This window comes from Lampetra fluviatilis, chromosome 22 (genome assembly GCF_964198595.1).
Source record: "Lampetra fluviatilis chromosome 22, kcLamFluv1.1, whole genome shotgun sequence".
In the NCBI taxonomy this organism is placed as follows: Eukaryota; Metazoa; Chordata; class Hyperoartia; order Petromyzontiformes; family Petromyzontidae; genus Lampetra; species Lampetra fluviatilis.
In genome coordinates, this window is record NC_136296.1 from 6965340 (window position 1) to 6986099 (window position 20760).

The 20760-nt window shown below is 45.3% G+C and overlaps 1 protein-coding gene across 2 annotated transcripts; it reads left to right on the forward strand.

The window, feature by feature from the left end:
• The first annotated feature begins 139 nt into the window (after nucleotides 1–139).
• SLC2A12 (solute carrier family 2 member 12) lies at nucleotides 140–20033 on the forward strand. Of its 2 annotated transcripts, XM_078866323.1 has the most exons (8): nucleotides 140–602; nucleotides 6377–7058; nucleotides 8869–8923; nucleotides 10504–10852; nucleotides 11796–11921; nucleotides 13033–13155; nucleotides 15156–15288; nucleotides 17634–20033. In XM_078866323.1, the coding sequence occupies exons 1-8, from the start codon at nucleotides 560–562 to the stop codon at nucleotides 17728–17730; spliced, it is 1608 nt and encodes a 535-aa protein (XP_078722449.1). In that variant the 5' UTR covers nucleotides 140–559; the 3' UTR covers nucleotides 17731–20033. The 2 variants fall into 2 exon arrangements, with proteins under 2 accessions (XP_078722449.1, XP_078722450.1); XM_078866324.1 differs by lacking the exons at nucleotides 15156–15288; nucleotides 17634–20033 and adding an exon at nucleotides 14529–14724.
• The last annotated feature ends 727 nt before the right edge of the window (nucleotides 20034–20760 follow it).

Here is a 20760-nt window from a genome sequence, read left to right on the forward strand (position 1 = left end):
TGCGCGCACGCGCCCGAGGAAACGCGCGTGATTGGCTGAACGCGTCGTCGATGGGGGGGGGGATGGGGCTAATTTATGCACTGTACGAAATATAAACGGGTGGCCGGAACCAAAAAACTAGAGAGGCGGTAGCCGGAACAAAAAAAGACAATTAAAGGGCACTGACCGACCGCTAGGGGCTCGCTGAAGCGGCGTGAACAAAAAAAAATAACTTTTGTATTTTTTATTTTAAAACGAAAGTTACGAGGAATTTTTAACGACGCGTTTCTAGAGCGAGCGGGGCAATTCTCAACAAGTGACGTTGTCCCCAAGTTGACCACGCGTTTATTTATTTATTTTTTACTTAAATCGGCGGCAGCGGCCTCCAGCGGGCGGAGCGAGTGCCTTTTTGGTGAGGGCACGGCTCATGGGCTAATTATTAACTAATTACGAGCAGAAAAAGGTGGGGTGGGGAGGGGGGCGTTCGCCGTTCATGCATGACTTCATCGTGTTTGTTGTTTGTGTTTAACTTTGGGTGGGAGGGGAGGAGAGCTGTGAAGGCGACGGCTCGTCAGCACGGATGATGGAGCCACTTCAGATACTGGAGTCAGACTCGCACGGAGGTGAGAACGCGCATCCACTTCGGTCTCCCTCGGAGTGAGTTTGTCTGTCTGTCTGCCTGCGTGTGTGCGTGTGTGCTTAGTCGTGTAGCGAGTACGCTGCTGCTACTGGGGCAATCGGAGGCAGTCGTCCTCCAGCAACAACGTAGGGCAGAGGAACGACGCTCACAACAACGAGCGGATAAAATGGCCAACGTTGGCATCTACCGGTCATCTCGGTCAATCCGTGGCACCTGCTGGGTCTGTCCTGAGACTTCCTGCACCTAGCCTGGCACAGTAGGGGGTGCAGCTGGTGGTGCATCTACCGGTCATCTCAGTCAGCCGACCTATGGTAACCTGCTGGGTCTATCCCGAGACGACCTGCACCTAGCCTGGCACAGTAGGGGGGTACAGCTGGTGGTGCATCTACCGGTCATCTCAGTCAACCCGTGGCACCTGCTGGGTCTGTCCCGAGACCTCCTGCACCTAGCCTGGCACAGTAGGGGGTACACCTGGTGGTGCATCTACCGGTCATCTCAGTCAGGCAACCCGTGGCACCTGCTGGGTCTGTCCAGAGACCTCCTGTACCTAGCCTGGCACAGGGGGGTACAGCTGGTGGTGCATCTACCGGTCATCTCAGTCAGCCAACCCGTGGCACCTGCTGGGTCTGTCCCGATACCTCCTGCACATAGCCTGGCACAGTAGGGGGTACAGCTGGTGGTGTATCTCCTGGTCATCTTAGTCAGCTGAACCATGGCACCTGCTGGGTCTGTCCCGAGACCTCCTGCACCTAGCCTGGCACAGTAGGGGGTACAGCTGGTGGTGCATCTACCGGTCATCTCAGTCAGCCGACCCATGGCACCTGCTGGGTCTGTCCAGAGACCTCCTGCACCTAGCCTGGCACAGTAGGGGGTACAGCTGGTGGTGCATCTACCGGTCATCTCAGTCATTGGCATTGGTAGCGAGGTTGATAGTCTATGGTCTGTGATTATCTCCATCTGTGCGTAAGTCTGCGTGTGTCTGCTGCTGCTGCTGCTGTGCTTGGCCCTGGAGAGGTGAGGGTCAAATCGTCAGTGAGTGAGTGTCTGTGTCTTGACGTTTTTCTCGTTTAACCAGGTGAGATGTCACAACACTGGGACATTTTAAATGGGCAAGAGTCTATATGTTTGCCTTTTGTGTGTGCGCGCTGTCGTGTAGAAAGTGCACCTAGCCTGGCACAACTGCGCTACGAACCCGGCGACCGCGGTCAACATTGGTGACTGACATCTGAACCGGTCGTGGGCCTCCCCTAGGTCGATTCAGCCTTAACATTATCTGGTGCGGTGTAGAAACATCAGTAGTGGGGAGACAAAGGCGGTCGGGCGTGGTACTAGCCACCCACCCCCGCGTGTGCCGTGCCGGCCTTTAACAGGGCCGTCCATAAATGACGTCACGCACCTAGGGGGGGGGGTCAGACATTTGTGACGATGTGTGACGAGTGGGGGGGTGAGAAATGTGACGTCACATAAAAATGCGCAACTTTAAATAAATATAGACAACACGTTCTACTTAATTAATTAGACTTTTTAATAAATGTTTTCTCCTACATCAGAGTGCAGCGCCACATTAAATACGCACTACAATGACAATAGTTTAAAGCGATTTGAAGCATGTTTTATTTTTTTGGTAGGGGGGGCAGAGCTTTTAGACGTCATATTTGAGGGGGGTCTGACTTTTTGTGATGCCGTGTCAAAAATCGTCCAAAATCGCGTGACGTCATTTATGGACGGCCCCTAAGTACAGTACTCCAGTATTTGCTAACTCCACTTCCCCGTACAATCTGTTCAGGCTATACGGGGGGCATCTTTGTCTTTTCTTCACAGCATATGTAGAGTATTTCCCAAACCCACAGAATTCGATCCCGCCAGCCCCGGAAAGTATCAGTGGCAAGTGGCATCTAAACAAGTTCATGGGTCTCTCCTTGGTCAACGTATTGACTACTATATTTACCCAAGAATGTCAGTGTGTAACGCTCACCAATCTTACATTAACATGCTAATTTTTTAACTGGCAGCCCTTTAATTGGTGGAAAACCCACCACCATCGCGGTCGCTGCCCACCACTCACATTAATATTAGCTGCCCTGCCCATGCTGCTGTAATATGGGCTACCCCCATTTAAAACCTTTATAAACAGTTTGCCTTAAGAAGTTAACCCCCTTTTCCTGATGACGCCGGGTCCAAGCAAGAACATCTGCTGGACTAATCTTAATTTTGGAGCTTTCGTGACTGCAGGAATTATTCTTTGGTTCTTTCGGTAAAGTCACGTATAAAGATAAAAGAATAAATTAAATAATAGCATACTACGACGTTTGTGTTGCAATCGAAACGTCGTAGTATGCTATTATTTAATTTATTAGTTTATCTTTATACGTGACTTTACCGAAAGAACCAAAGAAGAAGAATGGGTGGTGGTCACGGGTTTCTGAAGAGATGGAGTCTGCCTCAGTAGCCCGTGATCACAAATCACTCTTTAACTCCTTCAACAAAGTATCTTCCAGCACCACACCTATGACATCGCCGCCACTTAGTGGCGAATGACGGTTGTTGTTGTTGGCTTCTTTGTACATCAATACATTATTACGTTCTTTACATTTTTTTTTATTTTACCAGGTAAGGCCAACTGAGCTATATAGTGCTTTTTCAAAAGCGACCTATCCACAAATGATAGCCCAATGATGTGGCTTATAACGTGGCATTTTATAGCCGCCAAATACAATTAACAAATTTTTACAAAGGTGGAGGGAAAAAAACGGAGGACCCAGAGAAAAATCCACGCGGCCACAGGGAGAGAGACACGCAAACTCCAACTATACAGCAGGCATCAGATTCGGGATCAAACTGACGATCTCCTGCATCCAGGCGAGGTAGTTACCAGAGGTGTGGACTCGAGTCATGTGACTTGGACTCGAGTCAGACTCGAGTCATGAATTTGATGACTTGCGACTCGACTTGGACTTGCATAACAATGACTTTGTCCCACCTATGAGATGTGGACTCGAGTCATGTGACTTGGACTCGAGTCAGACTCGAGTCATGAATTTGATGACTTGCGACTCGACTTGGACTTGCATAACAATGACTTTGTCCCACCTCTGGTAGTTACCATCTCGCCACCGTGACTCGGCTATTGGTCTCATGAGAGAACTGTTTCAGATCCCTCTCAGAGCAGTGTGATTCTTGGTGTTCGAAAACACCCCCAATATCTTATCTAGATTCATACAGCAATTATTGGAATGTAATTCTCCCTATTTTTTTAATATTATATTTGCTGATAAGAGGAGTTCATCGACAAGCCCATCCTATTCGTATTTACTTGCATTTCTTTCACGGATGAGTGGAGTAGTTTTGCAGGCAGTCCCACGAAGAATATGATTGTTAAGTTTTGACCCCTACACCATTGCGGATGGGAGGAGTTCCACTCTTGATGATGAGTCTCTGCCCTTATCTATGTTTGTCTCTATATCTTTATCTTCATGCATGTTATGGCCATCTGTCATCGTGAACATGTCCCCTGACCCCGTGACTATGATTTGTAATCATCTCGTTTTTCTATAAAGTTTACTGACAATAATTTGAAATAATGTAACATCACACATTTTAAATGGTTGCTGCTCTGATGTAATGGTTAGCCTACTGGATTTGCAATCCCAAGGGTCATCGGTTCAATCTCCCACAACAGCAGTTGAAACAATTGACACGTTTCTTGAATCCCTTCCACCTCGTCTATGCACCTGGCAGTATCAACGGAGATAACCACAGATGGTCGATCAGAAGGCAGGTCACGCGTGGTGTGAAAATAACGTGGATACTTACACCGATATGAAAAAAATATTTGGCTAGTGGGGAAGAGTAGACCACAATACCCTCCACATGGGCTCCCACTAGTGGAGGAACTTCCATCAGCAGTGACAGAGAGACATTTCAGGGCTGCACCTTTACATAACCTATACAGTAACTTAAATGTTCACACATGCAAGATTAAGACGTTAAACTAATCTTTAATATCACGGCGTAAAGATCATTATATTTTTTACTAGATTAATGTTTAAAAAAATACCCGCATTAGCATCATAAGCCACTTGCTGAACCTTAGCTATTTCCTTTCATTCACTTGGAATCCAATGAATATGCGTTTTGTGCCAACTTCCAGGTATTCTCGAAGCAAAACGTGCCACCTCGGCTGTGATTACTGTAAGCGGAATAATCCGATTAGGAGTGCTACAGCACTGTGCTCGCAGCTTCACCACCACGGTATTGCAGTGTCTGTAACATTCGCCTTTCTTGCCAGCATCAAAGTGTAAGAATAGGTTTTTCTCTTTATGGCAATAACACGGGTGTTAAAATGTTCAAACACCAAACAGAAGCCTTTTGCAAGGAAGCATGCCTGCATTAACCACATGTGTTTTTGTTTGCATGCTCACCACCACAAGTATGTGTGGTTGATGCAGACATGATTCCTTGAAAGAGGTTTTTGTTTGGCGTTTGAACATCCAAACACCTGTATTATTGCCAGAAAAGTTCAAACCTATTCTAATACTGGAACACTTGAGTTCGTGACAACTTGGGACGCAATACGCTGTCGAATCTGCCAACACAAATGCGACTCGCTGAATGATGCGAGTCAATAAAATTACTTAGCACCTGTTATTTCGAGTTTAATCCTGATTATATTCCCCTACATTTAATTGGATGTATCCTTTCGGTGTGCCCTCAAAATAGTATACCGTGTCACACTTTTTGGCGGGATGGGGGTACCCTAACAAAGTAAGAAAAAAAACAAAGTGGAATATTAGCATTTCAAGCTCTAATTTTTTTAAATATGCAAAAGAATGCTGACGTGTTACTCGCTGTGCCCCCTCCACGGTGCATAGCAACGTGGAGTCCCAGTTTGTTGCTTTCTTGTATATGAACTTCCGTATGTATGTTGAACTTCTTTCGCTCCGTATGTGGCTAACTGTGCAAACCGGAGGTGCTTTGGGTTTGCGAGTTGCACAATTTTTCTGGTGTTTTTATTACCCTTTTTTTATTAAGTATATCAAGAGTATTTTACATATTTTTTAAACTACATAATTAACGTTCAAACTTGATTTGGAGCTTTCGTAACTGCAGGAATTACTCTTGTGTGTGTCTCTCTCATGTGTGTGTCTCTCTATGTGTGTGTGTCTCTGTGTTATCTCTCTCTGCTTATGTGTCTGTATATGTGTCTCCGTGTCTGTGTTTTGTCTCTCTCTTAAATTTAGCAATCTTTGGAAGAATGTAATCAACCAGGTAGGGTGTTGACTGTTGTGTTAGCCGACTCTCTGTGTTGTATTGCATTATATTTCTAATTTTACTAGGTTTGTTTTCTCTTTCATTTGTACCTGATGATGATTGCTTGTGTTGCAATCGAAACGTTGTATGCTATTATTTAATTAATATTTTCTTTCTACTTAACTTTACCGAAAGAACCAAAGATGAATTCACGTTATATGTTATCGATGGGAAAAATATAGTCTTCATTTATTGACCATAATGTTTTTTAATTAAAACATATATCGAGACAAGACACCTCTGCATTAATACAGTATTTTGAGAATACACTTAAGGGTGCAATGATGCTTCCAATCATACATTAATATTGATTCTCAAGCTCACGACACAAGCATCGAATTAAATGGTGGTTGCTCTCAGCGACATAGTATAGACAGTAAAACTACAAGCACTGCTCACGTTGGCTTGGCTACTAACACACGCGCGCACACACTGACGTGTACGCAGGCTCGGCCGTGCTGCTGGCGGCCACATGCGCCGTGGCTGCGCTGGGCGGCCTCGCCTTCGGCTACGCTCTGGCCGTACCCTCGGGCGCACTGCCGCACCTCCGCGACCGCTTCCTGCTGAGCTCGGCACAGCAGGAGCTGGCGGTCGGCGCCGCGCTGGCGGGCGCCCTCGTCGCCTCGTTCCTGGGCGGGCCCCTCCTCGACCGGCTGGGCCGTCGCGCCGCCGTGGGGTGCAGCGGCGCCCTGCTGGTGACGGGCAGCGCCTTTCTCGCGTGCGCACCCTCGTACGCCGCTCTGCTCGGGGGACGCGCCGTCGTGGGGGCGGCCATCGCGGCGTCCTCTGTGGCGACGTGCGTCTACGTGGCCGAGGTGGCCCACCCGCGCCGCCGCGGGGCCCTCGTGTCGGCCTACGAGCTGGGCGTGACGGGCGGAGTGCTCGCCGCGTACGCCGCCAACCTGGTGCTGGGGAGAGGCCCCGGGGAGACGGTGGGCGGCGTCGCGCCGTGGCGGTGGATGTTCGGCCTGTGCTGCGTGCCGGCCCTCGCGCAGGTGATGCTGCTCGTCGCGTGCCTTCCTGCGTCGCCGCGCTCGCTGCTGCGGTGCGGGCAGGCCGAGGCCGCGGAGAGGACCCTGCGCAGGATCCTGGGCCAGCAGGATGTCAGCGCAGACATCGACGCACTCAGGTCAAGATTTTAGCAGACATCCAAGGGCGATTTTCAGTTTTGCGTTTGAAACAGAAAGTTTTTTCCACGGTTTTATCCTAAATTTGCTATCGGCATTGAGTCATGAGACGATATGTCCGCCGCGGTTCATCGCCCATTATCAGACAATGGCCCGCAGAAGAGGGCATCACAGAACCACTTCTGAGTTCCCTTCAAGTGACCAAATATCCTCACTAGGGGGAGCTACGTAATTTAGTACATTTGGTATTTGCGTTAGCCTTATATTGCATGGCTTATGTGAAAGCGCAATCTTTCACAGTAACAGTAGGGGCGATGTTGCTTTGTGAAATCAAAATTGAGTGTTGTAAAGTAAAGAAATGTTGACCATGACACTGGCAAACAACAGCCTACTCAAATTACATCACAGAATCTTAATGTCCACTGTGAAGCAGATTGAACCTATGTTATGGTTAATATACTTGCGGTATTAGCCAAGGAATGTTTCCAAATGAAGAGAGAAGCGACATTGAACATGATGGTTAATTTGTGTGCAGTCGTTTGTGGCTGCCTCCATTTGAACGGGCCCAGTGGTTGAGCCGGCACTGTTGGTGAGTTAAATAAACTGGTGGTGGATTTACATTTCTGAGGGTAAAGCTGAAATGTGTGTAATGGTACAATGGTCATTTAGCTACGAACGTCTTATTCATCAATCTGTTGCTCTACATCAACATCAGCCGTACGAAGAAGAATACAAAATGGTGTACAACACTGAGCAGGACCTGATATTGGCTGCAATATCAAAATAGCTTTGGCATTTATATTTGTCTGAAAGTTGGTCATTTTTATACATATCACAATACTTCGTCCATCAACACAGTGTCTAAAGATGCTGTACGTGGTACTTTATCAAAAGGCATGTTATAAAATTATGCAGAGGAGAAGGGATTTTATGTGTTTAGAATGGAGGGAAAGGTTAGGGACCAGATATATAAGGGAAGCAGACATCAGTGGTGTGGTGGCAGAGGTCGCAAACGGGTTTTGATTCCTTACCCGTACCCGTACCCGGCCGCACCAGGGTCGCAAACGGGTACCCGAACCCTACCCGTACCCGGCCGGGTACGGGTAGGGTACGGGTATCGGGTACCTGATTGCGACCTCTGGGATGAAGCCATGTTGCAGGCGCGGGTGGGTTGATTCTAGGAACTTGAATTGTGAGAAGAGACAAGACGTTGGGAAATGAGTGACAAACAGTTACTCACCGGTGACTCAGGGTCTACCCGTACCCGTACCCGGCCGCACCAGGGTCGCAAACGGATACCCGTACCCGGAGACTCGGGCGGCAGAAGCTCCGTACCGTCCGTAGATTTGTGCTCGTTTGAATGTTATCCCAGCCTTTACGGCAGCACCATCCTCCTCTCTTAAGATGTGATATCACAATGTTACCTTCTATAATCTACTAGATGCAGTAGATTGATGAATTCATGTACATATATTTTAAACAATGAAATGTTTAATCTTCTTGGTTCTTTCGGTAAAGTCACGTAGAAGGGAAGTAATAAAATAATAAAAATAAAACATAGTAAAATAATTCTCACGACGTTTCGGCCACAACGCAAGCAGCCGTCCTCAGGTGAAGAATGAAACACCACCAAGCTTCACCTGAGGACGGCTGCTTGCGTTGTGGCCGAAACGTCGTGAGAATGATTTTATTATGTTTTATTTTTATTATTTTATTACTTCCCTTCTACGTGACTTTACCGAAAGAACCAAGAAGATGAATCCCTGCAGTCACGAAAGCTTTAAATCGAAATGAAATGTTTCTCATCTGCAGATCATCTTTGGAGATGGAGAAGCAATATAGCGTGCTTGACCTTCTGCGGAGGAAGGTAATGAGCATAGAGGCACTGCGATTGGCCGTGAATAATTTTCTAATTAAATTTGTGAGGGGGATTTCGGTGTCAGAATGAAACGACTCAAAAATGTTATTCCAAAAAATGCAATAATATTTTTACGTAAAGGAAGAATAAAATGAAGCCAGGCCTCCTTTAAATTTCCCCAACCTACTACCTTGCCTGGTATGTAGGAGGTCGTGGGTTCGATCCTGACCCTGACGCTTGTATATTTGGAGTTTGTATGTTCTCCCCATGGTCGTGTGGATTCTTCTGTGAGTCATGCAGTTTTTCCCTCCACATTTAGAAACATGCGTTTAGAGTATTTGACTGCTTTAAATTTCAACGTGATAAGCCACTTCGTTGAGCTATCATTTGTGGCCAGGTTGCTTCTGAAAAAGAGCTATATCGCTCAGTGGGCCTTGGTAAAATATTAAAACAATTCTAGCTTAAATGCACCTTCTTTGTTGCCTTTGTGGTCTGAAACTCCTCCTTACTAGGTTGCATTGGTGACTGTCATTGTCCAATTCCTGACTCTCAACTCCTCCTCTGCCCATGACTAACAACCTCGTGTAATCGCACTACCTCCCATTTCTCTGACAACTGATAATCGCCTCTTCTCCCAACCTCTTTCACCCACTCTTGAGGCGTGGTAGCATTGAGACGCTTTTGAGATCAATTTGTATTTACGTACATGGCATTATTTAACCCTTTCCCTTCTGCAAGTTGCAAGATGACTCCTGTTCACCAGTGAATCTCGGAACGTCCAAGCGGTTAGCGTTCATATTATTTAGAGAGGCATAGCACCGTTATTTTTAAAAACATTGTTCTCACCGTAGAGAACTGTAGCAACGTGATCGCACTCTATGATAGCTGGCGCGAACCTCTGCCGCACGGCCTCCTGCATGGCCTTGTGGGGGCCTTGTGGGAGCCTCGGCACCGATAAAGTTATATTATTAAATCCTTTATATTAAGTTCACTTGCTTGCTTGCTTAGGACCGTGCAAATGATTCGGTCGTTTTTTAACCCACTTCCCGTGATCCCATCGAGCTGACATTTTCCACACAGACTCGTGCGTGACAATTAATGTTCGTGAAAAAAAATTTCTACAATTTTACACTTTTTAGGACAAAAATATTATATTTAATTACCAATTGCTTAATGCTGCCATGCAATCATCTGACCCATAGGTGGCAGCCATCTCAAGCCAGAGGACGAGAGGACTCTAGCCGCCACGCATATAAAGGATTTATAGTAAAAAACTTTGTTTTTACGGGTTATACTTGTTTTAAATCTTGACTTAAAGCTTTCATGATCTGCAGAAAATCATATTCTTTGTGTCTTTCGGTGTTTATTCTCACCATCACACTGCTGATGTTTGTTGTTTTTTGTTATTTTCTTTCAACCGATCTAGGTGACTTTACCGAAAGACCCAAAGAATATATTATTTTAGTTTTTCTTCTGGTTCGTATGTAATCGGAACAAAATTGGAAGAAGAACGGCAAAGGTTTAAAAACAGCTGCTGCTGTTGCCCTCACGACGATCGCCGTCGTTGACCCCGATCGCCTTTTCCTCAGGACAACATGCGCACGCGCATGCTCATCGGCGGCGGACTCGTCACGTTCCAGCAGCTCACGGGCCAGCCCACCGTGCTCTTCTACGCGGCGAGCGTGTTCCGTGCGGCGGGGTACCGCGGGGAGGCCTCCGCGCTGCTCGCCTCCGTGGGCCTCGGCCTCGTCAAGGTGGCCGCCACCTCCGTGGCCGTGGCCGTGGTGGATCGCGTCGGGCGCCGCCGCTCGCTGCTCGCCGGCTCCGTCGCCATGGCCCTCTCGCTCGCGGCGGTGGCGGCCGCCACGTCCGGCCTGGGGGACGCAGCGGGCGGCAACACGAGCGCCGTCGCGTCGGGAGGGAACGACACGATGGGCGGTGAGAGCGGCGGCCTCTCTCGCTCGGCTGCCTCTCTCGCTCGGCTGCTTCTGTCCAGCGTTGAGCGAGGGCAGCGCGGCAGTCGGTTAGAGTGGTCTCTAGCGCTCTGCTCCTAAGCAGTTCATCTTGCTTTTAGTTGATTCTGATATACAGCAATACCCCGATTTACGTCTGCCCCATTTACGTTGTTTTGCAAATGAGTCGTCACTTTGTATGCATGTATGTATATTGAAGTTCTCTCGCAGCGTACGTAGCCAACGACGCTAATCGGAGGTGCGGGGGAAGGACAACAAACGTAACACTAAAAGTACTTCTAAAGATCTGAGTTTCCAATCTAGATTTAAAAGTGCATAGTTCCGCTGGCTTTCTAATATCAGAAGGAAGAGTATTCCAGATGGCTGCAGAAGCGCACCTGAGTGTGCATGTTCTCCCCATGGTCGCATGGATTTTTCTCCGGGACCTCTGGTTTTTCCCTCCACATTTATAAACATGTGTTTTAGATTATTTAGCTGCTGTTAATTTCCACGCAATAAGCCACTTAGTTGAGCGATCATTTGTGGCCAGGTCGCTTCTGATAAAGAGCGAAACAGCAGAGTGGGCCTGACCTGATGAAATGAAAATGTATTTTTGTAAGTTTAGTAAAAAAAAACGTGTGTTTTCCAACCAATTGTACTTCAACTACAAGTTAAGTCCATCCTTCTGGGTGCATTGTCTGACGCAGGGTGATACACTGCTCGCTGTGAGAGTTCCAAGTAGCGATCATTTGTGGCCAGGTCGCTTCTGAAAAAGAGCTCAGTGGGCCTCGCCTGAAGAAATAAAAAGTGCATCATAAAAAGATGGATAATAAGTGGAAATACTTTCATTTTTGTATTTTTGCTTTGCTCAAAACCTTCACCACCCGTCATCATCCCCTCCCCTTCCTGCCACTGCGGTGCGGGAGCAGGGCCATCGTGGGCCAACTGGACGCACGTGGAGGATGGAGGTGTGAGCGTGGGCCCCACCGCCCGCTGGGCCTCGCTGCTCGCCATCCTGGCCTTCGTCGGCGCCTTCTCACTCAGCTACGGGCCTAGTGAGTCAAAGCCGCGTCGCCACACGGCAAGAAGGGAAGATGCAACCCAATAAAACACGCTCCAAGTGTTATCCGCTTTGACTTTCTTGGCGGGTAACATTTGCGGACGAGAGGGAGTTTTCATGTTATTATCCGAGAAAATAAATCCTTTTAGTTATCAAAATTATGTTTCGATAATAGGATGAATTTACCACTTGACTTTTCTTAACTGCAAAAAGACGTGGCTGATATAGGATGAATTTAGCGCCAGCAGTGAATGAGCAGTTCTGGGTTATGCCTCTTGTTCATGGATTACGACAGATAATTATATATAAATATATTATTTTATATATGTTATAGATAATTATAATCAGAAGGATCATTCTGAAGATGATAGGTATTTTACAGATGCATTTATTATTAGGGTTGCGGATGTATGAGGGTCACAGATACAGTGTATATTATATTTTCTAGCCAATATACTCTCAATTGCATAATGATAATCTGTAAAGAAGCACATTGTTTCACTACAGCTGGATCATTATCATCAGTCTAATCTTCGTACACATGAGGACAGTGTATATGTATTGGGTGAAGCACATGCCTGTAATTCAGTGACTTGAGAGGGGGCATTATAAATGTATTTGGATCATACAAGCAGCGTGAGAAGTGTGTATAAGCCACTCTAGCAAAGCGGTAGCTGACAGCTTATTTCTGAGCTTTGAGCATTCTCGTATATGTGGGTTATCAATATGGATTGATTTGTTTCCCACATACAAATAATAATGGGCCAAACATTCCAAGCAAAACCCTTCCTAACTTTTTTTTGAATGCAGTAATGTGTTTCTAGGTAAATCAATCATTCGTATAAATTAGTATGTTAAAGTTTCAATATTAGAAGCATGGTGGTCAGTCATCATTTGTACAATGTCTGCTCAAAACCCCAGAGCACACACTGAACAGGTGTGTAAATAACATGTGCGAGTTTTACGGGTTGGCAAATTATATTAATAATAAAAACTTAAGTGTTATTTTGAAGCACCAACTATGGGAATCGGTGCCTCTAGCATTCAAATGTTAGATTAGCGATACAGAGTGTTGTTGTGCCAGTGTGTCCGTGTCTCCTGTGCAGTGACCTGGGTGCTGCTGAGTGAGATATTCCCGGCTGGCATCAAGGGTCGGGCCATCGCTGTGACCACCAGCCTCAACTGGGGCATCAATCTGGTGGTGTCGCTCGTCTTTCTGGATATCATCGGTGAGGCTGTCGAACGCCTATTATTAAGGCCACGATCCAGTTTGGCAATTTTTTTGCGGAGTCATCACCGGCAAATTGTCACCAGCGAAAGTGGCCGTACCGTTTTCCAACGTGAACGATTTAATTGCCCATATCTGGACAAATCCGATTGCTGCTGCTGCGAGTGAGAAATTGGAATGGCAACTTCCAATCAGATCAACAGAGAGTGGTGACATGGCTACCAATGTGTTCTATAGAGTTCATCAAACACACTTAATAAAAAAGCTTCTCATTGCCAGACAGAACTCCATCATTCGACTCCATTAACCGTGACAATCTCTCATTAAGAACCAAATTATTATAGGCGTTCATAGTAAATGCGTTGCGAATGACGATAGTTGGCAATGATTGCCCTGCAGTTTCCACAAGTGTATCGTGGCCTTTTAATGATCGGAATTTGAAGTTGGCTCAATGACGCTTAACTACGTTCCACTCTTGGGCTAAAATGTCAACACTGTCTGCCTCTTTCAGAAACATTTCCTTTTTGTCTACATCTCGGTGTTTATATTTACTCACTCCCATTATTCATCTGCTTCCAAATCCAACTCTGTATCATCACGCAAGAACAAGTAAGCCTTTTTGAAGAAACAATCTGGTGTGGGATGAAGGGCTTTTCATATCACCATACCATAACAGCAAAGACACATGGTGTATGGATTCATGTAATTTATTATTCACATGGAAATTACGTAATACTGAGGCTGGCGAGGGGGGATGCTGCATTGTTTCTTGTCTACTTTCCAGCGTATGGATTGTGGTTTTATGTTTCTCTTCACGAGCACTGGCAGGTAGTGCACGCAGCTGCTTTTGGTGACCAATGTTAGTGCAAATGTAAATTAATGCATTGGCTATACTCTTTGATTCTTTCGGTAAAGTCACGTAGGTATAAAATAAAATAAATTAAATCACGACGTTTCGATTGCAACACAGGCAATCATCATCAGGTGGGAAAACCTCTTACCACGGTAACTCTCTCTCCCGCTTCAGCAAAAAAAAATCTTGCTGTGGTTTTCCCACCTGATGATTGATTGTGTTGCAATCGAAACGTCGTGATTTAATTTATTTTACTTTATGCCTACGTGACTTTACCGAAAGAACCAAAGAGTATGGATCCCTGCAGTCACGAAAACTTCAAATCTAGATTAATGTATTGGCTGTTGTGCATAAGTGGGGTATCACTTTTTTTTTCTTGTACAATGTGTTTTAGGGCAATCAACACCCTTCAACAAGCCTGTGCTCCTACTTGCATCTTATTGTGTGTGTACTAATCAATATCCCACCACTCACGAAGTCTTTAAACCTCTAAACTGTTGCTGTTCTTTCCTTCCTCCCAGCCTCCAATCACCCTCCTCTTCCTCAATGCCTTTAGCACCCTTCACTGACACCTGAGGTTTGTGTGCCATCTCTGTTGGCGAATATAACAAAATACAAAGCAAGGCAAGTTTTATTTCTTTTGCGCAGCGTCCAAATGCACTCCGCGTAAATGTATGGAATGGCCACCAAACCCTACAGCTTGTTTAATTTACAGTGCACGCGTGTGCTTAAGTAGACCGCAATGGGGATCCTGCCGACGAAACCAGATGGACGCGTTTTTTTCTGTAAGCATGGTGCTTTGAGCTATAAGGTAAAATGTGCTAAATAATATCGATCACTATGTATGATCGTTACAATATCTGTTACGACTTCAATTACTGCAAACATATTGGTGACTTGTTCCTGACCGTTGGAGCCTACTCTTAAGCTATTATCGTTATGTATTATGTGCATGGATATGATCTGAGCATTGCAGTTTCCTCCAAAAATGCAGTAACAAATGCTCTGAGGTTTGTCAAACGGGCCAAATAGTACCCCCTTGAAAATGTTACTAAGGCTTGATTTAAATGCTCTCAAAGAATGATTTAACTTGTGCCGTGTCAGATTTGACATGGGGATGTTTGTATCACCTTTTACCTTTCCCACAGAGTGCCTGGGGCTATCAACGACATTCCTGCTGTATGCTATCATGGGCGTGGTGTCCGTGGTATTTGTGAACGCATTCGTGCCCGAGACAAAGGGTCAGACTCTGGAGGAAATATCGCAGCAGCTAAATTCCACGTGAGACCCACCACCACCACCCGTACCACCACCACCACCACCCGTACCACCACCACCCGTACCACCACCACCCGTACCACCACCACCCGTACCACCACCACCACCACCACCCGTACCACCCGTACCACCACCCGTACCACCACCACCCGTACCACCACCACCACCCGTACCACCACCACCCCCCAACCACCACCACCCCCAACCACCACCACCCCCAACCACCACCACCACCTCCAATCACCACCACCACCCCCAACCACCACCACCACCCCCAACCACCACCCCAAGGGGCGCTTGCCACCTTTAGAACAAAACCTCCACGATGTATGCCAAACACACCCCACATCATGATGGAATCACTGGTGAAGTTGTCACATATCCAGTTTGTGGTCGAGAAGTCTCATAAAGAATCCGACTTGTGACGAGGGCAGTGTTTGTGCTGTGTGATTGTTTTGCACTGACAGTCCCCAGAACTGAAATGGATGGCTCCTGCCTATAACACCGAGCAAAATTACATAATTGGTTTAACAGCTTTGGACTGCTGATGAAACCCTGAAGATCAAAGCCAATCCAGATTTTGCCTGCTTAAACAAATGTCATTCGCATACACTGTTGCTTGCTTATGCATTTAGTTGATAACCACAGTTATCCACAACAGTGCACCGTCAGTTTTATCCTGAGATAATGAAGCTGACAGTCAGTATCTTGTTTCGCATTTCTAATAGTTATTAGAAGTTACAACCACATTGACATCACTGCCGTTATCAGCCACGTGGGAGAATACTTTACACGCTAACAAATTTCACTCAAGCCACTTAGACCAGTCACTATAAAATATCGTTATTGAATGGGTGTGAATGCGACCATTTATCTGTTAACATTGATTGTTGGCTTGACGATAAATGCTTAGAATCACGTGTGTAAGAATCAATGTTTTTTACTTTGGGATGTAAATGTGAAGATGATATGTTAATGTTACGTATTAGCAGAGCAAATGGAATTTTTGAAAATACACGGAACAATATGAGAAATCTTCTTGGTTTTTTCGGTAAAGTCACGTAGAAGGGATACCGACAGACCTGTTCTTCACCTGAGGACGGCTGCTTGTGTTGTGGCCGAAACGTCGTGAGAATAATTTTATTATGTTTTATTTTTTATTATTTTATTATTTCCCTTCTACGTAACTTTACCGAAAGAACCAAGAAGATGAATCCCTGCAGTCACGAAAGCTTTATATCGAAATATGAGAAATACAACTGAAAAGATGAAAAACCAGGCGAAGCTAATGATTGAATCACGGCTCTGAATTTGCAACAATGTACAGGTAAGTCCTCTACTTACGATGGAGATGTGTTACAATGACCCCATCGTAAGTCGAAAATATCGTAAGTCGAAGATGGCCTAGCCTACCCAGGAGTATTAAAGAACGGTGATAATTTAGCTAAACAGAGCAATTTACAGTACTGTACTGTATAAACTATATACTGTATGCATTTGTTAATTACAATACTGTATTGCACAGTAAAGTAAAAAAAACAAGGTAAATTCTTAGCCTACCTGTATGAACTGCAATTTAATAGAAAGTTTTTTCAGGAAACAATCCTATCTGCTATAAAAAAAACTTTTAACATGCATTGAACGTATCGTATCGTGGTAACCTTACAATGAAATCGCTAAAGCTACATATACAAGCATTGAACATATTGTAACGTATCACATTGTACTGTACTCACCAAGATTCTGTCCGTCGTCTGCATACTTGAACGATGTTAGGTTGTTGATGGCAATTATTATCTTATCGCTATCGCCATCGTAAGATCGAAATATCGTAAGTCGGACCCTTCGTAACTCGGGGACTACCGGTATTGAATTACTAAGGGGAGGGGGGAGGACGGTGGTGTGTGTGAACCGTCGCATTTGTTGAATGTATAACTCCTGATAATTGTTTTTTAAAAAAACAATGATCATATTTTTTACTGGCAAATGGGGTTCCAATGGTGTAAATTCTTACCCCAAGCTCTCATACTCTGATGGTGCATTGTCTTTGAGTTGTGCGCCTTTTGGCGTCATCTGGTCCAACCCATGTGAGACTAGGCTCTAAGAAAAGCTGTCTCGGGTGTGGACCAATCAACTTCAAGGACAGTGCATACATTATCAGAGTTATGTTTTTTGTTTGCATTATGACTGCAGGTATTGTGGTCTATGTGTACATGACTCCTTGTAAAAAAAAAAGGTGTCAGTTTTGTTGCCAGATAGAAGGGTAAAAAAAAACAATTTTATTTTTTACTGGCAAATGAGGTTCCAATGGTGTATAACTCCTCTTTTGTTTGACTTGTTCCAACCAGACACACGAGGGCGCTGTGGTGCTGTGGAGATGCGAAGCGAAGGCAGAATCACGAAGAGGTCCAGTACAGGCGGCTGGATGGTTGTGCTCCCCTTTAAGGGGGACCCATTTCAGTGGGATTGACACGTGGCTTTTCCACGTGTACAGTTTCTACTGCATTTCTATGAAGCGTTTGCTCGGTAAACAAGTCATGAACACGCAACCATTTTGGGATGGTCAAGTTAGCAAGATCATCAAAGAGCTTCTGAATTTACACCGGAGGATTTATTTCAATAAGGCTTCAGTAACTACGATATGTATTGCATTTTCAGTCGGTCATTGTGATAAACAAATGTTGACGACGTAGCCAGTCAAGTTACCGAGATCACAAAATAGTTTACACGTATGTAAGCGGTGAAGGCAACTGCACAGTTCCAGCGGAGTTACATGTTACAAAATAAGTGCAATTATGACGACCAATGTAGCAATTGCTTGCCTATTTATGTGCCTTTAAAAAAAAAAATGTAAGGGAACAATTATTGCTTTCGCCCACAAATATTTTGATGCCTCATCCTTATGGCGACAAAACATCGGGCGAATTGCAACCCAAATCAAACGTGATACACTCCGGTCATACGCGCACAAGGTGACGCATTTGTTTAATATTGTAATTTAATCAATTGTTGTGCCTTGATGCGTCGACCCAATCATTGCGTGTGCGTGTATATAGTACGGAGCGGTAATCTAGTGGTTTGTGCGCTGTGCTATGAACCTGGCGACCCGAGTTAGATTCCCGCTCACGGTCAACAGCAGTTACGATTATTTGAACCGGTCCTGGGCCTCCCCCAGGTCGACTCAGCCTCAAATGAGTACCTGGTGTGATGTGTAAAAATATTGACATGAAGGAGACAAAGGCGGTCAGGCGTGGTGTTGGCCACCTACCCCTTCGTGTGCCGTGCCGGCCTTCATAGGTGCTCGCTAACATCACTCGCCCCAACAGACTTTTCAGCCTATACTGGGGATATTTGTATATCTTTGTCGTGTGTGGCAGGAGATCCTGCTGTTTCTGCTGCTGCTGCTGCTGTACGCGATTGAACCCCTTGGATTAAGGCAGGGTTTCTCAAACGTCTCGGTCCTCAATTTTTCCTTTCCACGTTTGGCCAATTTCCAGTCAAATGCGAAATGCTACTACGCACTGAGCACATCTGACGATTGTAAGTAAAAAAAAATTAATGGCATTTTGAGGTCAAAGACTGAGGCCTATAAGCGTTCAGAGGTGAAAGCACGGGTTCTCACGTAGCAGTTGTACTGTACAGTATGATGCAGCGCTTGATGTTGATCATACCGCAGGTGTGTGCATCAATCCATTGCCTCTTCATGTGCATGGAGAACAATGACAAGGGGAAGCATAGCAGCTTGTTAAATAAGTTTATGCACGACTGCCAGTGCATTTTTAATTCATCACTGCTGCCATGTGCTGTTACCAAAACTCACTTGCCAAATTACACCGTGAACACAAAGTGATTGGCAAAATGTGGAAAACTGGTCCAAAAGGGGTTCAAACAAGCTCTGTCGGTGAAAATCGCAGGGGTAGATGATGTGCTGGGATTATTGCTGTGGACACTCCATGTCACCTGGGATTCCAGGAGATAGAATACACTGCGTTCGGGTTGTATTTCGTCAGCACTCATGAGTGGAATGTGATGACGATTTGAAAGTAGCTTCGACTGGGTGAAACGCCTCCACGCTCTGACGCCATTCTGGGAATGGTGGCGCATATCCAGTGATCGAGCACTTGGAGGCAAGAGGTGGTGGGGAGAAGGTAGATTTATGAATAGGCCAAACCCACCGAGCTGTGAGAGGGGCGGCAGCATATCGAGAACCAAACTAAATTCAAGCACCGTCCAAGGGACAGACCGAACTGTCAGAAAACAATTGCAATAAAGTGTAGGAAACGGTGCATTTGTGCAAAGCACCAATATACACAAAGGTTATTACCATTGGAGGACCGATAAAAACCACACCTTTGGTGCGAAGCAAGAAACACGTCTATCTTTTCTAAACTCTGAGCAGCAGTAGGGCAAGTCCACCTGTGAATCAATCTGTCCAGGCCTTTAAGTGCTGTCCCCCTCGTTCCTCTGCGTGGTATTTTCCAGGTACTCCATTTTCTAACGCACTCCTTAAAAGTGTATTTGATGAAGCTATGCAAACAAGTGTTTGGGTCGTGATGGTTACGGTAGTGATAGGGATGTGGTATTTGTAATTGATTGTGACTTATAACATGATGTTTTTTGTAGTGTCTATAATAATCAGCAAAGGGAATAGTGATAAGCTTGGATTTATATGTAGCAATTTTTTTTACATGTACTAACATGTCCGCTCTTTTATGTTTACATTGGCCCACTGTAGGAAATGACTTGTGGCGAATAAAAAAAATATTGCTCAACCGTATTGTGAATGTTCTTAATAAATGCAGAGTGGTAATGTTCTACAAATGCACGCCATGTAAGTATAGTATTCTTTGGGTCTTTCGGTAAAGCCACGTATATAGAAAAATCATAATAAAAATACGACGTTTCGATCGCAATACAAGCAATCGTCATCAGGTGAAAAAATATAGCGGGAGAGCTGCTGAAGCAGGATGTTAAAGGTTTGAGATGGGTGTAGCCCAAGGGTCATAAGTGCAGTGGGCAGGGCTAGAGATGAAATTTGCATGTACATGTAAGATCGGAGAGCTGAGCTACCTCCACGACCACGAAGCTGTGGAGGTGGCCATTGTATTGTGAGAGATTAGTCAATGTAAGAAAAATGAAAACCACCGCCACATCGAGGAAAACGAGCAACGGTGAATGTGCTAGTGAGACATTTAGCCTGTTAATGTAAAGACATTTAACCTGGTAATGTAACTCAGAGAGTCGAAAATAACTAACATCGGTAGGTAGGATGAAAACATCACAGCCAGTTATCACTTCACCTGGTTAATAACGTCCTTCCAATGATTTCTCAGTTTGTACCCATCTTCTCGGTTGAAATTGTGTCCGTCTATATAACTGGATGGCTTCATGAACGAATCTTTGTTGATAGCCAGTGGGTTGCAGAGTACCTTCGTCTTGGAAAAATCAATTTCGTGTGCCCACAGCGTTAAAACA

Excerpts from the sequence above, each read along its gene's own strand:
- SLC2A12 (XM_078866323.1), top strand. The coding sequence starts at position 560 with ATGATGGAGCCACTTCAGATACTGGAGTCAGACTCGCACGGAG. Across the intron at positions 603-6,376 it reads GGAGTCAGACTCGCACGGAG|GCTCGGCCGTGCTGCTGGCG; the intron begins GTGAGAACGCGC and ends ACGTGTACGCAG. Across the intron at positions 15,289-17,633 it reads TCGCAGCAGCTAAATTCCAC|ACACACGAGGGCGCTGTGGT; the intron begins GTGAGACCCACC and ends TGTTCCAACCAG.